The sequence below is a fragment of the Mobula birostris genome, chromosome 1, assembly GCF_030028105.1.
Source record: "Mobula birostris isolate sMobBir1 chromosome 1, sMobBir1.hap1, whole genome shotgun sequence".
NCBI lineage: Eukaryota > Metazoa > Chordata > Chondrichthyes > Myliobatiformes > Myliobatidae > Mobula > Mobula birostris.
In genome coordinates, this window is record NC_092370.1 from 72396166 (window position 1) to 72417282 (window position 21117).

Sequence of the window (21117 nt, forward strand, 5' to 3'; positions counted from 1 at the left end):
AGCTTATAAATGTTGTTGCTATTTCACTGATTTCCACTGATTATATTGGAGGAAGATTCCCATGTGACAGAGCAGCAAACTACAGTTTCTGCATTTCAGAGTTTAAGTGTGCATGGTATACTCCAGAAGCTGCTGTCAGATTTTAAGACCATGAAACATAGGAGCAGAATTAGGCCACTCGACTTATCAAGTCTGCTTCGCCATTCCATCATAGCTGATTCATTATCCCTCTCAACCCTCTTCTCCCGACTAACCAAGAAGCTATCAACCTCCGCTTTAAGTATACTCAATGACTTGGCCTCCACAGCTGTCCTTGGCAATTAATTCCACAGGTTCACCACTCTCTGGATAAAGAAATTCCCTCTCATCTCTGTTCTAAATCGACATCCCTCTATTCTGAGGCTCCAGCTGTGTCCTAGATGTTATATTTTGTAACTCCAAAACATAAAAACGATCAAAAGAAAAGCATGGACCTGGGAATAAACATGCCCACTTCATTCTTAACTTTTAATGAAGCATGCACATATCTCATGGTGCTGTGATGACATACACCATTCACATATTTATAACCCATAATGAATTATGCAAACAACAATAAGCGAAGGGCTGTCGGTGTCCTGATTCCAAAAGAAAAAGATGCTGAAAGCATCAGTCAGTTTCAACCAATCTGCCTTGAACGTCAAGGAGAGAATCCTCTTCACTGTAATAGGACAGAGGCTGGCCAGCTAACTGGAGAGGAACAAGTACATTGATACATCTGTACAGAAAGCAGGAATTCCATGGTTCTCCAGGTGTTTGGAACATACAAGCATGATATGGCACCAGATCCGAGCAGCTAGGAAGGAAACAAGAAATCTCTTTGTGATCTTCCTGGACCTTGACAATGCATTTGGATCAATTCTCCATGCACTCCTCTGGGCAGCATTTGACTTCTTCAAGATACCAGAGCCCATCACAATGCTGGTGAAGTTGTACATCCAAGACCCGCAATTTTGCTTCACAACATTAGATTTTACCATAATATGGCAGAGACGGGAAGTAGACATTATGGCAGGTTCACTATCTCACCCCTGGCCTTCACAATGGAGGTCATTATCAGGGCTTCAAGATGGGTGGTGGGCCGTGAAAGAACAAGTGCTGGACTTTGTACATGGACGATATAACAACACTGACCACTACTGTAACATGCACCAAGCGACTACCTGGTAAGCTGCAGGAAAACATCAAGTGGGCTAGAATGAAAATCAAACCCAGCAAGTCCATAGTCAAAGGAATGCTGAAAGACATAAAGTTCTTCATCAGTGATGACCCAGTTCCAACAGTGTCTAAACAGCCTGTAAAAAGCCTGGGTAGATGGTAAAACATCAGCCTCATGGACGAAGAGTACGTGCAGCAACTGAAGCAACACATCGCCAGTGGCCTGGATAACATCAAAAAGACCATGCTGCCTGGAAAACTGAAGGTCTGGCACTTGCAGTTTGGACTCCTACCCTGGATGATGTGGCCCCTCATTGTCTATGAGGTCCCACTAACAACCGTGAAGAAGCTCGAGCAAGCCATCACGTTCATAAAGAAGTGGCTCGGAGTCCCAAGGTGTATCAGTAACATCGGTCTCTATGGTAAAGGAGTCGAACTGCCTTTCACTAGCCTTACAGAAGAATTCAAGTGTTCTAAGGTACTCCCACAGATGACACTCAAAGACTCTTGTGACAAGACCATCAGTAATGCTGCATGGACCTTATCATCTGGGTGGAAATGGAACCCAGCTGATGTGGTCCAGCAAGCAACAGCAGCCCTTAGGCATGGAGACATTGTGGAGCAAGTCCAACAGGGCAGATATAGCTTTGGTTTGACAGCAAGTAGACCCACCTGGCGCAAGGCCACAATTCCAGAGGGAAAGAACATGGTTGTCAAGGAAGTGTGATGACAAGAGGAGTCAGACAGAAGTGCAAAGGCTGTCTCCCTGGCTAAGCAGGGGCAATGGATGTGGTGGGAAAGCACTGAGAGAAGGAAAATCAGCTGGAAAGACAGATGGGAGATGGAAGCAAACAGACTTAGCTTTCTCATCAGAGTTACATATGATGCACTTCCTTCACAAAAAAAACCTCCATCAGTGGTTTGGTGAGGACCCAATTTGTGCCCTGTGCTCAATTCTGGAAACCCTCAAGTATATCCTAGCAAGCTGCAAAACCAGCCTCACACAGGCAGATACATGTGGCATCACAAACAGGTCTTGAAGAGTCTGGCAGTGGCAATCAAGACCAAGAGGATAGCAACCCACTCTGACAGCAGCAGCATTTGTCTGGGAGGGAGCAAAAAGACCAAAAAATCTACCTCCTAAGCCAGAAACAGCACAGATGAATATGGCCCGTGACTGGAAATTTGCTGGTGGATGTTAATAAACAACTCACCTTTCCACCAGAAATTGCTACCACCAACCTCAGGCCAGACTTGGTTCTCTGGTCCAATTCATTACAGATTGTCTACATTGTGAAACTCACAGTCCCATGGGAGGATTCTGTGGCTGAAGCGTATGAGCACAGGAGGCTGCGCTATGCAGATATAGCAGCTGAAGCTCAGTGAAGAACTGGAGAAATAAAGTTTGTTCATTGAATGTGGGGTGTAGAGGATTTATAGCTGCATCCACCATCAAATTGCTGAAGGATCTAAGGCAAGCCATCAGAGGCAGCAGAAAGAAGCAGTCAGTGGCTTTGGATCAAGCAAGAGCTCCGAGACAACATCAAGAGAGTGGGAGGACACAACATACAGTAACTCTGGGATGCTAGAAGTCATCATCAGGTAGCGAGCTAATCAATGAAACATTGAGGAAAGAGGGTGCCACTTGAAGACCCCTGCGTGCCATTCCCAACATCAAGGCAGTCTCGAGCAAATGCTCACAACCCATAGGCACAAGGGATATTAACATCTTATCCTGTGTTTTTTTTGATTGTTTTTACAATATTACTCAAAAATTACTGAAATACATTATCTCACCCACTATAGAAAACATTCTCTTCCCATCCACTCTGTCTAGGCCTTCCAATATTCAATAGGTTCAAAGGTCCAATTTAATGTCAAAGAAATGTATACAATATACATCCTGAAATGTCTTTTCTTCACAATCAACCACGAAAACAGGAGTGCCCCAAAGAATGAATGACAGTTAAATGTTAGAACCCCAAAGTCCCCCCCCAGCTCCCCTCCCATGCATAAGTGGCAGCAAGCAACAAACCCCCTCCCCCACTGGCAAAAAAAAGCATTGGCACCTGCCACCGAGCACTCCAAGTGTGAGCAAAGCAATAGCAAAGACACAGACTTGCAGTTACCCCAAAGACTTTGCGTTTCACCCGGTATACGACATACCACAGGCTCGCTCTCTCTCCCTAATAAGGGAGGAGGAGGTCTCCATTTTCAATAGGTTTCAATGAGATACTCTCATTCTTCTAAACTTCAGCGAGTGCATACCCAGAGCCGTCAAATGCTTCTCACACATTAACCCTTTCAATCATGGAATCATTCTCATGAACTTCCTCCAGACTTTTTCCAATGCTAGCAAATCTTTTCTTAGATGAGGGGCCCAAAACTGCTCAAAATACTGCAAATGTGGTCTGATCAATGCCTTATAAAGCCTCAACAACACTTCTTAATAAAGTCACTTATATTCTAGTCCTCTTGAAATGAATGTTAACATTGCATTTGTGCTCCTTACTGCTGACTCAACCTGCAAGTTAACCTTTAGAGAATCCTGCACAAGGACTCACAAGTCCCTTTGCCCCTCTGAATTTTGAATTTTTTTCCCGGTTTAGAAAACAGTCTGTGCCTTTATTCCTTTCAACAAAGTGTGTGACCATACACTTCCCTGCACTATGTTCCACTTGCCACTTGTTTGCCCATTCTCCTAATCTTTCCAAGTCCTTCTGCGGATTCCCTGCTTCCTCAACCCTGCCAGGCTCTCCACCTGTCTTTGTATAATCTGCAAACTCTACCACAAAGCCATCAATTTCATCACCCAATTTTCTATCCATGCTAGTACTTTTGCTGTAGTACCATGGGCTCTTCTCTTGTTAAGTAGCCTCGTGTGGCACCTGTCAAAGGCCTTCTGAAAATCCAAGTAAACATCCATTGACTCTCCTTTGTCTATTCTGCCTGTTATTTTTCAAAGAATTCCAATAAATTTGTCAGACAAGATTTTACTTTTCCCTTTATTTTGTCCATTTTATCTGTGTGCACTGCTAACTTGATTATTATTCACATCACAAAAGCACAGGGCAATGAAAGTTTGGAGAAATTCTTGAATTCTGCAACAAAAATATTTTGTATTTTTGTAATAGTGGCATTATGTATATGCTTAATTAATTATGTTTAATTATTGATTTTACAGTTGTGTCCAGATACCATATCGAAGCTGAATGCTGCTTATATTTTTGGAACCACGTATCAACAAAGCGTGAGCATGATTAATGTTTATTTATTAATAATAGCTAACAAAGGTGCTATGCCAAGAGTTGTAAAGTTCAAACCTGTTTATTTCATATTATTTTCCAACAATAAACTACTCATTACACAAATGTGAAAAATATCCATTTATACACCAATGGATATTTTCTACCTCAGCTTTATACTTCATAAAAATGGTGCAGGCTGACCACTCCTTACTGTACATCATCAGCTCCTCCATGGAAGAGTCCAGAGCACCAAGTTTGTTGGAGTTCATGTCACCAATGATCACACCTGGTTCCTCAACACTACCTAAATACAGCATCACCTCCACTTCCTGAGGAGAATGAGGTGAGTGAGGCTCCTCATCCCCATGCTAATTATATTCTACTGGAGTACCACCCAGAGGGTTCTGACCAGCTATTTCACCGTTTGGTATGGGAATTGCAAGACATTTCTTGCAACAGGACCTGAGTTTTAGGGAAGGTTTAAATTGATTAGGACTTCATTCCTGGGAGCGTAGAAGATTGAGGGCAGATTTGACAGAGTTATACAAAATTATGAGGAGTATAGATAGGGAAAATGCAAGCAGACTTTTTCCATTGAGGTTGCATGAGACTGGGTCATGGGTTAAGGGTGAAAGGTGAAATGTTTTGTGAGAACCCGTGGAGTAACTTCTTCACTCAAAAGGTGGGGAGAATGTCACACGACCTGCCAGCGCAAATGGAAGATGCGGGGTTGATTTCAACATTTAAGAGAAGTTTGGGTAGGGACATGGATGAGAGGGGTATGAAGGGTAATGGTCTGAGGCGATGAAACTAGGCAGATTAATGTTTCAGCACAGATTAAAATAGGCCGATAAACCTGTTTTTGTACTGTAGTATTCTATGACTCTGACAGATTGTGAGGACTGCTGAGAGAATCATCGGGGTTTCTGTCCTACCCCCCACTCCCCCACCCCCATACAAGACATAAACCAGAAGTACTGTTTGTAGAGCCTTCAGCATTGTCAAGGACTCCTCCCATCCATTCCACAATCTCTTTGACTTCCTACCATCAAGCAGAAGGAACCACAGTTTATGAACAAGGGCTGTTAGGCTGGGTAACAGCGTCCTCTCCCAGGTGGTGAGACTTCTGAACACTCTGCTACCATACAGTGCACAAGATTTATGACAGCGCCGGTATATTATACTGTTGTATTTTCAACTGTATGTCATACTTGCAATTTATATTAATATGTACATCTACATTATTTTTTATTATCTCAATATTATTGTGTTAATATTATTTGATCTGCTGTATGTGATATGTGTACTGATTTGCACCTTAGTTCCAGAGAAACATCATTTGGTTTAGCTGTATATGGCTGAATGTCAATAGAAACCATAGGAAAAACTGCAGCACAGAAACAGGCCTTTTGGCCCTTCTTGGCTGTGCCGAACCATTATTGGGCTGTACGGTAGCATAATGGTTAGTGCAATGCTATTACAGCACAGGGCACTGGAGTTCGGAGTTCAATTCCAGCATCATCTGTAAGCAATCTCTGTACGTCCTCCTGGGGGATGTGTGGGTTTTCCCCAGGAACTCCAGCTTCCTCCTGCAGTTCAAAGACATACCAGATAGGCTAATTGGTCATTGTAAATTGTCCCGTAATTAGGTTGGAGTTAAACTGAGATTGTCAGGGGTTGCGGAGCAGTGCAGCTCAAAGGGCCAGAATGTCCTAATCGGCTCAGTATCTAGATAAATAAATAAAATTTTAAAATTTGTTTTTATATACCATTTGAAATATTTAAAATTTATATACTTGATCAGTTGAATAAATTAATTGTAAAACTGTAAACAGTATTTTTCACCCCCTTTCAGTCAGTAAAATACACACTGCACCCCCCGCCCCCACAACATTGAATACTTGATGATGTCACAGCCATTCCTTGAGGGCAGTCAGCAACACAATGTCAAGGCACTTGGGTTTTTACTCACTTTTATCTTTCTGTGAACTTTCTAAATTATCTTACAATTATTAAAGTCTTAGGGGTGCCTATTACCTTTAGCCCTGAGCACAAACTGGACTTCCGATAAGATGGTGGTGTGCTCAGATGCAGTGCTTCTATGGGGCCAACCAAAAGTATTTTTAAAAACATATCTTTACAATTACAAGACTTTGCTGTACATTAAGAACTTAAAGTACTGCAGGTCTACCCTGTCAGTCAGTTGCTCGTTGGCATAGAAAGTAAAGGAGCTGGACTTCATGCGGATCGTGCTGCTGCCTACGTTAGAGAGATGTTGGTGCACCAAGGCCTTGTGCAGTCTTACAGTGAGTGATCATCTTAGTTGCTTTTCTTGCAAGCACAAGACCCCGTTGAACATGGTTGATGTGGAATTCTGCAAGCCTGATTCACTGCTTATCGGTGAATGGTGGGGGTGGACTGCGGGAGAGCTGCTTGGCCTCAGTCGTAGTGAGGACTAGGGCTCAAGCCACGGTGTCGTCTGTTTGCAGCCACCAAGGAGAGAGGCGAGAGTCGGTACACTCTGCTGGATTGCTGGATGCGGTGTGATGCAATATAAATGGTGGAGTCAGTGATATAGGAGCAGAAGTAGGCATTCGGCCCACTGAGTCTGCTCCGCCATTCAATCATGGATTGATCCAATTCTTCCAGTCATCCCCACTCCCCTACCTTCACCCCATACGCTTTGATACCCTGGTTAATCAAGAACCTATCTATCTGCCTTAAATACACCCAATGACTTGGCCTCCACAGCCACTCGTGGCAACAAATTCCACAGATTTACCACTTCTCACTAAAGTAATTTCTCCGCATCTCAGTTCTAAAAGGACGTCCTTCAATCTTGAAGTCGTGCCCTCTTGTCCTAGAATCAACTATCATGGGAAATAACTTTGCCATATCTAATCTGTTTGGGCCTTTTAACATTCAGAATGTTTCTATAAGATCCCCCCTCATTCTCCTGAACTCCAGGGAATACAGCCCAAGAGCTGGCAAATGTTCCTTGTAAGGTAACCCTTTCATTCCTGGAATCATTCTCCTGAATCTTCTCTGAACCCTCTTGAATGTCAGTATATTCTTTCTAAGTAAGGAGCCCAAAACTACACACAACACTAAGTGTGGTTTCACGAGTGCCTTATAGAGCCTCAACATCACATCTCTGCTCTTTTATTTTATACCTCTAGAAATGAATGCCAACATTGCATTCACCTTCTTCACAACTGACTCAACCTGGAGGTTAACCTTTAGGGTATCTTGTACAAGGACTCTCAAGTCCCTTTGCATCTCTGCATTTTGAATTTTCTCCCCATCTAAATAATAGTTTGCCCGTTTATTTCTTCCACCAAAGTGCACGACCATACACTTTCCCGCATTGTATTTCATTTGCCACTTCTTTTTCCTTCAGCAGAAGACAAGATATATTCTATTTAACTGCAGACTGCTGCAACATTAATGGACTCAGGGACTTCGACTATTTTTTTTATGTGACTGTATTTTACTAATGTTCTATGTGCTATGTGTGCCTTGTGCTATGTAAAACTGTGGGTAGTGTGTTTTGTACTTTAGCCCTGGAGTAACACTGTTTCATTTGGCCGTATTCATGGGTGTTCATATATCGTTGAATGACAGGTGAACTTGAACTTGAAACCCCACCCCCTAAAGATCACTCATTCAATATTAGCAGCCATTGAGAACACTTAGGAGGATGTTGATGAATGTTAGGTGAGGGACACAGAAACAGAAAGGTAGACATGCTGAAAAAACAAGGTTTCAACAAGAAACTTGTATAATGATGTGATCTAGAGGAAATTATAGAAATTAAAAGCTGGAAGATTGCTGATAAATTTAAAAATGAGAATCTGTGATGTATAAAGATGGTGGAGCTTAATATGTTCTAAAATAATGCAGATCTTCATGAAGAACTGTACATGACAACAAGAGGAGAAAAGGTTGCAAGTAGGTCATTGAAGAATTCCAGTCACAGTGTTAAGCATTGTGAGATATTAACACATTGGAGGGTTGTGTTTTGCAAGAGGAATAATCAAACTCTTTGGGCAAATCAGGAATAAATAATCAAACCAATAAAAACATGTTAAACTTTACACTGCGAAATAAAGCACCTGAACTGGATGGTGTTAAGGAAATTCAAGTATTACATATTTTTTGCCTTCAAAAAATATCTATGTACTGTAACCAATTACAGTTTATATATTTTAATTTTTGAACAGTGTACACTTCCTGTTTCGAAACTTTTATCTACATATGGTGAAACTTACTTTTATGACATTTACATACTTTACAAAGGAGAGGATGGCGAGGATAAACTAAGAGCTATCGCAGTTCATAATTTAAATCTTCAATATAATGGAAAATTCATAAATCAAGGTAAGCATAGTGTTCTGTTGAATTACTCATGTTTATTCTGCAGATTCCCCTCATTAAGCTAGTTACGTACAGCAAATCTATCCCAAGGAAGGTATCATTGGACTTTTGGTGGAAATGCTCTCTCAATTATGTGCAGCTTTTAACAGTACAGCAAAGTAACTTAAAAACTTGTTTTTCAAATGATATTTTAATACTAGGTGTTATGAAAACTTCTATTGAAATAGAGCTTTCTATTGATTTTTAATCTGTTTTGCTTTTCCTTTATATTATGTGATGGCTGAGTTGTTTTATTGAAACTTTAACTGCAAATAATCTCAAACTGTGGTTATGAATTTAAAATGCTAAGGTGGTTACATTTTATTTGTGTGTTATTTGATCATGTTTAATTTGGTTATGAGCTTGAGTGGAGTGTATGGCCATATAACTATAAATAGAAGTTAAGCCTAGGCAACTCCTAACAAAATGGTTTTAGCTCATAAATTTTTATATGTTTCCTAAATTCAAATTTCACTTAATTTAACATTGCAATGAAATAAGAAGGATAAGACTATTCCATCATTTACCAAATTACTCAAATTATTTTTATTTCTGGGATTGGAGGATAATGTTTGGCCCAGAAAATATCAATCTTAATTTGCTTTTATGTGCAATCCATTATACTTGTGACTACGAACCTTAGATGTATTTATTACAAATAAAAACAGAAAATGGTGTCAATACTCAGATAGACAACTGTTCAATGGTCTTTTGTTATAAGTTAAATTAAGCATGGATGCCAGTGCTCAGATCTATGTGTTCTTGATTTTCAAATGATTTATCTTGAATAAAAGGAGAGACAGGAGAACCTCATATTCTGTATTCATGTTTAACTTTAGAGAAGCCCTATTTTTAAAGAACTATTTGTAACAAAATTGTATTAGCAAATTGAACATCCTTTAGACACCATTCATGCTTGATAGATGTTTGGGGGATTTGATGTTCATTACAGGTATAACTGTGAAGCCAGTCATAGAAGCCAGTCCAACAATGTCAGAAGTAAAACCATAACCGTATAAGAGAAGGTCACAAGAATCTCTAATGTCAATCAAAGCATCATGGGAACAGTTCAACAAAATCATGGCATTTCCTACAAAAAGGAACAAAAATTGAGATGTCATCTATACTGGATAATTGCCAGAGCCTCTTTAGCAGTAAATTAAATAATGCAATAGCAGAAATTTCAGAATTATAGCCTTTGGTTCAGCTGAAAAAAAAACAAACAAAAGGAACTAAATTAAAATTAACTGGAAAAAGCACTTGTATAAAATTGGAGATTTCATAACACATTGAAAATGAAAAGAAAAGCTTCTGCTTGGGATTTTCTATGTTAGTACTCCTAGTACTCTAGTGAATGCTTGCTGGGACATTGCAGAAACTCTAGGCTGTGATATTATAAAGGTTAATTTTAATAGCCTGAAAATCATGGTGTGCAGTTGCACAATTTCCTGATAGTTATTCCCAACATAGTAAAATTCCAATATTCTGTCTCTCTTGGGGCTTTAATAGTGTGGCACCAGCAGATTTTCCAGACTACTGAATGTTATTTTCATTGCACTTTTTTATTTTATATCTTTTACATGTTACACAATGGTATAATAAGTTTTCTAGTGAACCTGGTGAAGCAGGGAATTTGCCTCTGGCTGCAAACCAATCCATATTTCTAATCCTGATGTTCTAGAATCAACTCTAGCTCCAACTGTGCAATTGTTCCACAATCTGGATTCCTGTCTCACATTTTAGACCAGTAAGCAAGCCTAAGTCATTAGAATTTCTAAACAATTGGATGCCAAATTATTGGGGGTTTAATGGATATGACAAGAATGCTGAACAATTCATATTTGATTTTGAGCTGAATTTCAAGTTCAACTTTTAATTCATTTTTATTGAATCACAGATAACACGATGAATAGTTGGTATTTAACCAGACGTATTTTCTTGGTGGATACTCTAAGTGGTCGTGAAAGAAACATAGATAGCCAGCCAAGAGTGATTAGAGTTGCTAGCTACTTAAAAATCAGGTAAGAGAACTTTGACATGGAAACAGAGAAATTCTTTCCTTGCTGTGCGGAAGGAAGCACTATTAACACAGGCTAGGAGTAGCTCCCTGATACAGGGATAGCCATAAGGGCCCTGCAAAACCATACTCCCCAGTGTAAGCCAAGCATTCCACACCATTCTGCAATTATTTCTGCCAATATAGTGCACTAATAATTTGGCAGTGGAGCCTAAGTAATGCATAAAATCACTTAAATCCTGCTTTCCAGTTTATTTGGACTAATCATCATATGAATAAATGTTTAATTACCTAACTTGCTTATAATATCTTTGCATTTCTTGATGAGTAACACCTCATGAGTAACTCAAACTTTTATGAAAAGCTATGCTTTATGATGAGGATTTCCGATATACAGGCATAACACCCAATATATCTTTTCACATTGCTGCATTGTATATGGTTTGCAATGTCTGGAACAGACAAATATTGCCAGGTTCTTCTTATGGTGGCCCTTGCAGTTCTTCAAGCCCCTTGGCACACAGGTCTGCCCTCCAGACACTTATTGACTAGATCTTGCATGTTTCCTTTGACTGAATGTGGAAGTTGACTCCCTTGCAGAGTCTCTCTCCAACATGTCAATCATAAAATATGTAATCGCCTTCCAGCTGCCATGGTGAGTCTACCTTTAACTGCTGACACATCCTCAGAATGACAGCACTGATAGCTACTGAACTGAGTGATCTCTGTACTTAGCACGTTTCTGGGTGCAAATCTGTTTTTCAGTTATTTTTCAGTAGATCTCTTTTGGCATTAACAGTAAATACAACCCTTTTTAGTGCCCCAGAATCAGCTGGAATCCTGTTTCTCGGCACTGGTGTGTGTGACCTGCTGCTGGTCTGCAACACAGTCAAACAGTGCTAGAGTAACAGTTCAATGCCTATATGTTCTGATTTTTTACACTGGGGTTGACATTTTTGCACAATGGTAATTTTCAGCTTTACGCAAATATTTTCAGCATCAAGATCAAAAATCAAATAACAAAAAGGCATATCTGTTCTACATCATTGATTTTCACAAGAAATACCATTAGAAGTGAACTGAAAAAATTGCTGATTGGAAGTGGTATTAGTTTATTCTTGTCATATGTACCAAGGTACAGCAAAAAGCTTGTTTTGCATACTGCTAAAACAGAACAAATTATTATATTGTATATCAAGGTATACAAGGTAAGACAATAACAGATTGCAGAATAGAGTGCAACAGTTACAGAAAAAGTACAATGTGGGTAGACAATAAGGTGCAATATCATAACAGTGTGGATCATGAGGTCAAAAGTCCATCTTAACATCCTAAGGAACTTATAACAGCAGAGTTGAAACTACCTTTGAGCCTGGTGTTAAGTGCTTTCAGGCTTTTGTATCCTCTGGGTATTGTTCTGGATTACACTGGCTGCTTTACTGATACATTGACAAGTGTAGACAGATCCAGGCAGGGGAGGCTGGTTTCCATGATGTGCTGAGCTGTGTTCACCACTCCCTGCTGTTTCTTGCGGTCTTGGGCAGAGCTGTCACCACACCAGATAGGATGCTTTCAATAAAAATTGGTAAGTTTCGATGAGAACATACCAAATTTCTTTAGCGTCTTGAGGAAGTAAAGGATGGTTTCCGCTATTGAGTGGTGGCTCTTTGTGTGCAGCTCCAATGGGAATCATCAAATACTCCCATTTAGGACTACCACAGATGAAATCCACAGACAGAGCCATATGTACTTCAGTAAGCAACTATATCTTAAGATGCTCAAAATTCTATCAATGCTCAAATCTGGCGATATTGGCAGACTCCAGATATCGGTAGATGGCAGATTTGGGTTGCGAGTGCAGTTCCCTTTTAAGAAAACCGAAGCACGGAAGCTAAGCTAGTCTGCAGGTACGATTCAAACTCGGAGGCTTTAGAGCCCCACTCCTGACCACCCTGCAGGCTAATGTACAGTCTTGGGAAAACAAAATTGAAGATCACAGAGCAAGATTGCAGTACCAGGGGGACATCAGGGTGTGCTGTGTACTTTACTTCATGGAAACAAGGCTATCCCCTGCCATTTTGGATGCATCGCTGCAGCCTGGTGGATTCACCATTCTTCACAAAGACAGAACAGCTCAGTTTTTAAAGGTAGAGGAGGCAGAGTATGCTTTATGATTAACTCATCATGGTGCACAGACGTGGTGGTTCTGACTCAATCCTACCCACCTGACCTGTAGCATCTAGCAGCCAAGTTTCGTCCATTTTATCTGCCAAGGGCGCTTTCCGCCATCATCCAGGTCATGGTGTATGTTGCACCTCAGTCCAGTGTCAGACAGGCTCTGGAGTAGCTGAGCCAAATCAAAGGGAAGGTGGGGCCTGTACAGAAGACACGGTTTGCACATGAACTGGAGAGGAACTGATATCCTAATGGGAAGGTTTGCTAATGCTGCACAGTGGGATTTAAACCCAAATTGCGGGGGAATGGGAACTAGATTGCCAGAACAGTTAATGGAGAGGTTGTGGTGACACATATTGTAAGACTCAGACAAAATCGGAAATCAAAATGTTGGGCATGTTGCGACTAGTGTCTCGAGCTGTGTATATTTCAATGCAAGAAGTATCATAGGAAAGGTAGATGAATTCAGGGCATGGACTTAGTTACAGGAAAGGCAGGACATGCAGCTCAATATTCCAGGGTTCCGTTGTTTTAGACATGACAGGGTGGGAGGGATTAAAGGAGGAAGGGTGGTATTACTAGTTAGGGAAAATGTCACAGCAGTGCTCCGTCAGGACAGACTGGAGAACTCGTCCAGTGAGGTATTATGGGTGGAAATAAAAAATAAGAGTGGTATGACCATGTTAATAGGCCTGTATTACAGACTACCTATTAGCCCATGGTATTTAGAAGAACAGATTTGTAGAGAGATCACAGAATGCTGCAAGAAATAAAAGGTTACTATAGTAGGTGATTTTAACTTTCCACGTATTGACTGGGAATCAGATACTGTAAACGGATTAAGTAGCACAGAGTTTGCCAAATGTGTTCAAGAAAGTTTCCTTCTTCGGTATGTAGAAGTCCCAACAAGAGACCATGTGATACTGGATCTGCTATTAGGGAATGAGATAGGTCAGGTGACAGAAATTTATCTAGGGGAACACTTTGCATCTAGTGACCACAATTCCAATCATTTCGAAGTAAATATGCAAAAAGATAGGTTGGTCCTGTGGGTTGAGATTCTAAATTGGAGAAAGGCCAATTGTGATGGGATCAGAGATGATCTGGCAAGTGTCGATTGGTACAGCCTGTTTTCTGGCAAAGGCATACTTGGTAAGTGGGAGGCCTTCAAAAGTGAAATTTTGAGAGTACAAAGATTGTATGTGCCTGTCAAAATAAAAAGTAAAAATAATAAGTATAAGGAAGCTTGGTTTTCAAGAGATATTTTTGGCAGAATTTTAGATGATGACAAGGAGGTGTACAAGAGGGAAATAGATCAGTTAGTTGAGTGGTGTGGCAACAAAACTTTTTACTCAACACCAGTAAGACCAAGGAATTGATTGTGTACTTCAGGAAGTGAAGGTTGGGGGAACACATACTGGTCTTCATCAAGGGATCAGCAGTGGAAAGGGTGAGCAATTTAAGGTTCCTGGGCGTCAATATTTCTGAAGAATCAGGAGACAGGTAGCTGGGTGACTGTCAGGAGAGGGAAGGGAAATGGACAGACTGAGCAGAGCACCCCTGTGGCCATTCCCACCAATAATAAGTACATCGTTTCGGATTCTGTTGATGGAGATGACCTACCAGGGACAAGTTGTAGTGGTTGCATCTTTGGTACCGGGACTGGACCCTCAGCTCAGAAGGGAAGGAGGGAAAAGAGGAGAGTAGTAGTGATAGGGGATTCGATAGTTAGGGGGACAGATGAGAGGTTCTGTGGAAGAGATCGAGAATCCCAGATGGTCTGTAGCCTCCCTGGTGCCAAGGTCCGCAATATCTTGGATCGAGTTCTCAGTATTCTCAAGAGGGGGGGTGAGCAGCCAGATGTTGTGGTCCATGTAGGGACCAATGACATGCGTAGGAAGAGTGAGCAGGTCCTGAAAGGTGGGTTTAGGGAGTTAGGCGCCAACTTAAAGGACAGGACCTCCAGGATAGCAATCTCAGGATTGCTACCAGTGCCACATGCAGGCGAGTTTAGAGATAGTAAGATAGCGCAGATCAACACGTGGCTGAAGACATGGTGCAGGAGGGAGGGCTTCAGGTTTATAGATAATTGGGCAGTTTTCTAGGGAAGGTGGGACCTGTTCCGGAGGGACGGTTTACATCTGAACTGGAGGGGGACAAATATTCTTGCAGGTAGGTTTGCTAGAGAGGCTCCGGTGGATTTAAACTAGATACAAGGGGGGGAGAGGAACCAGAGTGTAGGAACAGATGTGGGGAAGAAGGAAGAAAAAGAAAATAGTAAAGTTGTTTGCACCGTTTGTGATAAACAGAGAGTAAGGGGTGGAAAATTTCTTAAGTGCATTTATTTTAATGCTAGGAGTATTATAAGAAAGGTGGATGAGCTGAAAGCATGGATTGATACCTGGAAGTATGATGTGGTAGCTATTAGTGAAACATGGTTACAGGAGGGGTGTGATTGGCAACTAAATATTCCTGGACTTAATTGCTTCAGGTGTGATAGAATGGGAGGGACAGGACGGGGAGGTGTTGCATTGCTTGTCAGAGAAAATATTGCAGCGGTGCTCTGGCAAGATAGATTAGAGGGCTCGTTGAGGGATGCTACTTGGGTGGAATTGAGGAATGGAAAAGGTGTAGTAACACTTATGGGGGTGTATTATAGACCACCAAATGGGGAGCGAGAGTTGGAGGAGCAAATTTGTAAGGAGATAGCAGATATTTGTAGTAAGCACAAGGTTGTGATTGTGGGAGATCTTAATTTTTCCACACATAAACTGGGAAGCCCATACTGTAAAAGGGCTGGATGGTTTGGAGTTTGTAAAATGTGTGCAGGATAGTTTTTTGCAGCAATACATAGAGGTACCAACTAGAGAGGGAGCAGTGTTGGACCTCCTATTAGGGAATGAGATAGGTCGGGGATGGAGGTTTGTGTTGGGGAGCACTTCGGGTCCATTGATCACAATGCTATTAGTTTCAATATAATTATGGAGAAGGATAGGACTGGACCCAGGGTTGAGATTTTTGATTGGAGAAAGGCTAACTTTGAGGAGGTGCGAAAGGATTTAGAAGGAGTGGATTGGGACAATTTGTTTTATGGGAAGGATGTAATTGAGAAATGGAGGTCATTTAAAGGTGAAATTTTGAGAGTACAGAATCTTTATGTTCCTGTTAGGTTGAAAGGAAAGGTTAAAAGTTTGAGAGAGCCATGGTTTTCAAGGGATATTGGAAACTTGGTTCGAAAAAAGAGGGATATCTACAATAAATATAGGCAGCATGGAGTAAATGAGGTGCTCGAGGAATATAAAGAATGTAAAAAGAATCTTAAGAAAGAAATTAGAAAAGCTAAAAGAAGATATGAGGTCTCTTTAGCAAGTAAGGTGAAAATAAATCCCAAGGTATTTCTACCATTATAGTAATAGCAAAAGGATAGCAAGGGATAAAATTGGTCCCCTAGAGAATTGGAGTGGACAGCTATGTGTGGAATCAAAAGAGATGGGGGAGATTCTGAACAATTTCTTTTCTTCGGTATTCACTAAAGAGAAGGATATTGAATTGTGTAAGATAAGGGAAACCGGTAGGGAAGTTATGGAAACTATGAAGATTAAAGAAGAGGAAGTACTGGACCTTTTAGGGAATATAAAAGTGGATAAGTCTCCAGATCCTGACAAGATATTCCCTAGGACCTTGAGGGAAGTTAGAGTGGAAATAGCAGGGGCTCTGACAGAAATATTTCAAATGTCATTAGAAACAGGGATGGTGCCGAAAGATTGGCATATTGCTCATGTTGTTTCATTGTTTACAAAGGGTTCTAAGAGTAAACCTGGCAATTATTGGCCTGTGAGTTTGACGTCAGTGGTGGGTGAATTGATGGAAAATATTCTTAGAGATGGTATATATAATTATCTGGATAGGCAGTGTCTGATTAGGAACAGTCAACATGGATTTGTGCGTGGAAGGTCATGTTTGACAAATCTTATTGAATTTTTTGAAGAGGTTACTAGGAAAGTTGACAAGGGTAAAGCGGTGGATGTTGTCTATATGGACTTCAGTAAGGCCTTCGACAAGGTCCCACATGGAAGGTTGGTTAGGAAGGTTCAATCGTTAGGTTTTAATATTGAAGTAGTAAAATGGATTCAGCAGTGGCTGGATGGGAGACGCCAGAGAGTGGTGGTGGATAACTGTTTGTCAGATTGGAGGCCAGTGACTAGTAGTGTGCCTCAGTGATCTGTACTGGGTCCAGTGTTGTTTGTCATATACATTAACGATCTGGATGATGGAGTGGTAAATTGGATGAGTAAGTATGCAGATGATACTAAGATCAGTGGAGTTGTGTATAATGAAGTAGGTTTTCAAAGCTTGCAGAGAGATTTAGGCCAGTTAGAAGAGTGAGCTGAAAGATGGCAGATGGAGTTTAATGCTGATAAATGTGAGGGCTACATTTTGGTAGGACTAACCAAAATAGGACATACGTGGTAAATGGTAGGGCATTGAAGAATGCAGTAGAACAGAGGGATCTAGGAATAATGGTGCTTAGTTCCCTGAAGGTGGAATCTCATGTGGATAGGGTGGTGAAGAAAGCTTTTGGTATGCTGGCCTTTATAAATCAGAGCACTGAGCATAGGAGTTGAGATGTAATGTTGAAATTGTACAAGGCATTGGTGAGGTCAAATTTGGAGTATTGTGTACAGTTTTGGTCACCGAATTATAGGAAAGATGTCAACAAAATAGAGAGAGTACAGAGAAGATTTACTAGAATGTTACCTGGGTTTCATCACCTAAGTTACAGAGAAAGGTTGAACAAGTTGGGTCTTTATTCTTTGGAATGTAAAAGGTTGAGGGGGGACTTGATAGAGGTATTTAAAATTATGAGGGGGATAGATAGAGTTGATGTGGATAGGCTTTTTCCACTGAGAGTGGGGAAGATTCAAACAAGAGTACATGAGTTGAGAGTTAAAGGGCAAAAGTTTAGGGGTAACATGAGGGGGAATTTCTTTACTCAGTGGTAGCTGTGTGGAACGAGCTTCCAGCAGAAGGGGTTGAGGCAGGTTTGATGTTGTCGTTTGAAGTTAAATTGTACAGCTATATGGACAGGAAAGGAATGAAGGGTTATGGGCTGAGTGCAGGTTGGTGGGACTAGGTGAGAGTAAGAGTTCAGCACGGACTAGAAGGGCCGAGATGGCCTGTTTCCGTGCTGTAATTGTTTTATGGTTATATGGTTAAGACCAATCCTGGGGGGAACATATTGATGCAATTATTAAGAAGGCACGACACTGACTATATTTCATTTGGAATTTGAGGAGACTTGATATGTCAGTTTGCAATTTTCTACAGGTGTCCTGTGGAGAGCATTCTAACTGATTGCATTACTGTCTGGTATGGAAGGACCACTAAACAGGATTAGAAAAAGCTGCAGAAAGTTGTAAACTCTGAGCACTAGCCTCCCTTGCCTCAAATGGCAATGCCTCAAGAAGGTGGCATCTATCATTACCCTCTTCTCTTTGCCACCATGAACTAGGAGGTTTAAGAGCCTGAAGACACACTCAATGTTTCAGGAACAAATTCTTCCTTTCTGCTGTCAGATTCCTAAATGAACAATGAAGTCATAAACTCTATCTCACTTCTTTTGCTCCTGGTTTGCTTGATTTAATTTTTATATATATTTCTCACTGTGAGTATAGTTTTTTTAAAAAATTATTATAAATTACAATGCACTACTGCTGCAGAACAACAAATTTCATGTATACCAGTGATATTGAAGCTGATCCTGATTCCGTTGCTGAGCTTTATTGGGAAGGAAAGACGTAGAAATTGTGGAAAAGGTGTAGAAGAATTTTACCAGGATGCTGCCTAGATTAAAAGGCCTGAGCTCAAGGATAGGCTGAACAAAGCTGGGCTGTTCTCCTTAGAGCGTCAGAGGCTGAGGGGTGATCTGTTAAAGTTTTTTTTTAAATTATGAGAGGCATAGACAGGGTAGACAGTCAGACTCAGCTCGCTGGGATAGAAATGTCTAACATAAGACGACATGCTTTTAAGGTTTGAGGGTGTAACTTTAAAGGAGATATGAGGGGCAAGTTTAAAAGTGACATGAGGAGCAATTTTTTTTACATGGAGAGGGGTAGGTGCCTGGATTGGATTACCAGAGGTAGTAGTGGAACCAGGTAATTTGGTGGAGTTTAAGAGGCTTTTAAATAGATATGTGAATACAAAAGGAACAGAAGGACATGGATGATAAACAGAAGGAAGACACGTAGTATAAATCAGCATCAAGATATGCACAGCTTTATGGGCCAAATGGTCTGTCCTGTGTTCTATGTGCTATTTTTTTTAAATTGCAAGAAAAGCATAAAACTTGCATAAGGTACTCTGTTTCTAAGACTGTTCCATGACTGCTGGAATTGCAGATTTGAGATCCAAGTTAAGTGAGTACAGGTTGTCTCCAGGGTACAGCAAGGTTGAACGCCTGTGAACTACCCATTACCCAAGCAGTTTGAAAGTTGGAAATGTGCTCCGCTCCAACTCAATGCAGAAGGAGTATGCAAGACAAACAGCTGAGAGAAATTGAAGGCTCCTCAAACAAGGAGGCTTGATGTTTCACTCCTACACAAGAAGTCCTGGCGAGGGTCTACAGAGGTGATCTAAAGTGGACACTTAGAAAGACTTATGTCAGAACTGGACTACTCTCCTACACAGTGGAGATTGTGTCTGATGTCATCTGGAGAGAACATATTGATCAGTTGAGAGCAGAGTCAATTGTTTGAGAAGAAAGATGTCCAGAGCTGTCAGAACCACTTCCCGCAGTCCCAGAGTCAACTCCTGCAACCATCATGGAGGAGACGCCAGAACCTGAGATAGTTTCACAGCCACAAGTCTCATCTGCCAAGCCAAGTGATTACCCTCCTCCCCTTGCCAGGAAATACATTATCCCACAAGAGTAAGAAATCCTGCACAGCAATTAAATCTTCAGTCCTGAATGGGACAATCTAAAATTTACTATGCTGCAGATGTCTATGTAGTAGTTGTATTATGTAGTATACTGTGTGTGTGTGTGTGTGTGTGTGTGTGTGTGTGTGTGTGTGTATGTTGAGATGCATTGTATATAGAGTTGGAGTTTATAACTAAGTAGGGATGAGTGTTGTAAATTTAATATTTCAGTAATGTTTGATTTAATATTGTAAGTATATTGTTTGATCAAGCATTCTTTGTTGTTTACATAATTCATTACAGCTTATGTGTAGAAGTATGTGAATGCTATACCTCATTATGCCACCATGTCATACGTGTGCGTCTCGCTAACAAAAAAAAGTAAAAAGAAAGTACTGTAGACCCATTTCCTGGTTACTGTGTTTTTCTTTTGATTAGTTTCTAGAGTTACAAGCATAACAAGGATCTACCAGCATTTGGAAAGTTTGGATCAGATAAGGGAAAGTTAGCGGGACTTTGTGCATGGGAAATCGTGCCATACAAATCTAATTGAGTATTTCAAGAAGGTAACAAAAAAGATTGATGGTGGCAGGGTGGTAGATATGTCTGTAGATGTCAGCTAGGCTTTTGACAAGGTCTCATATGATGGATAGCCGGCTGGTGGTGTAGCGGCATCAGCACCAGACTTCGGAGTGAAGGCTCTCGAGTTTGAATCCAGCTGGCTCCCTTGCACACTTAGCATCCATGCTGGGTTGAGCGTCAAGCTAGCAACTCAGCCTCGTAAAAATAAGAAAGCCTGCTAAAAAATGCCGTCATGATGGCGTCCCTATGACTCCACTCAGAGTTAAGGACTTTCTTCTTTCTTCTTCTTCATATGATGGACTAGTCTGGATGGTGAGATCACATGGATCCAGGGTTACAAATTTAGCTTGATACAAAGAAACAGAGGGTGGTAGATAGATAGATGGATACTTTATTGATTCCAAAGAAACTACTGTGTCACAGTAGCAATACAAGTGCACAAGTTCACAGATATACAAATATTAGAAGAGAAGTAAGAAAGAATAAATAAATAAGTTACTTCAAACAGTCTAACAGGAGTAGGGGGGTCATCACTTCCCCGGTTACAGGTTGACTCATTATAGA

General features: G+C 40.8%; 1 protein-coding gene across 1 annotated transcript in view; it reads left to right on the forward strand.

Moving 5' to 3' along the window:
* The window catches only part of tmem67 (transmembrane protein 67), a 173290-nt gene that overhangs the window by 50730 nt on the left and 101443 nt on the right, over positions 1-21117 (forward strand). The window contains exons 11-13 of the mRNA XM_072245077.1: positions 4382-4447; positions 8669-8825; positions 10759-10882. Coding sequence (XP_072101178.1) covers positions 4382-4447; positions 8669-8825; positions 10759-10882 — 347 coding nt within the window. The remainder of the gene's footprint in view (positions 1-4381; positions 4448-8668; positions 8826-10758; positions 10883-21117) is intronic.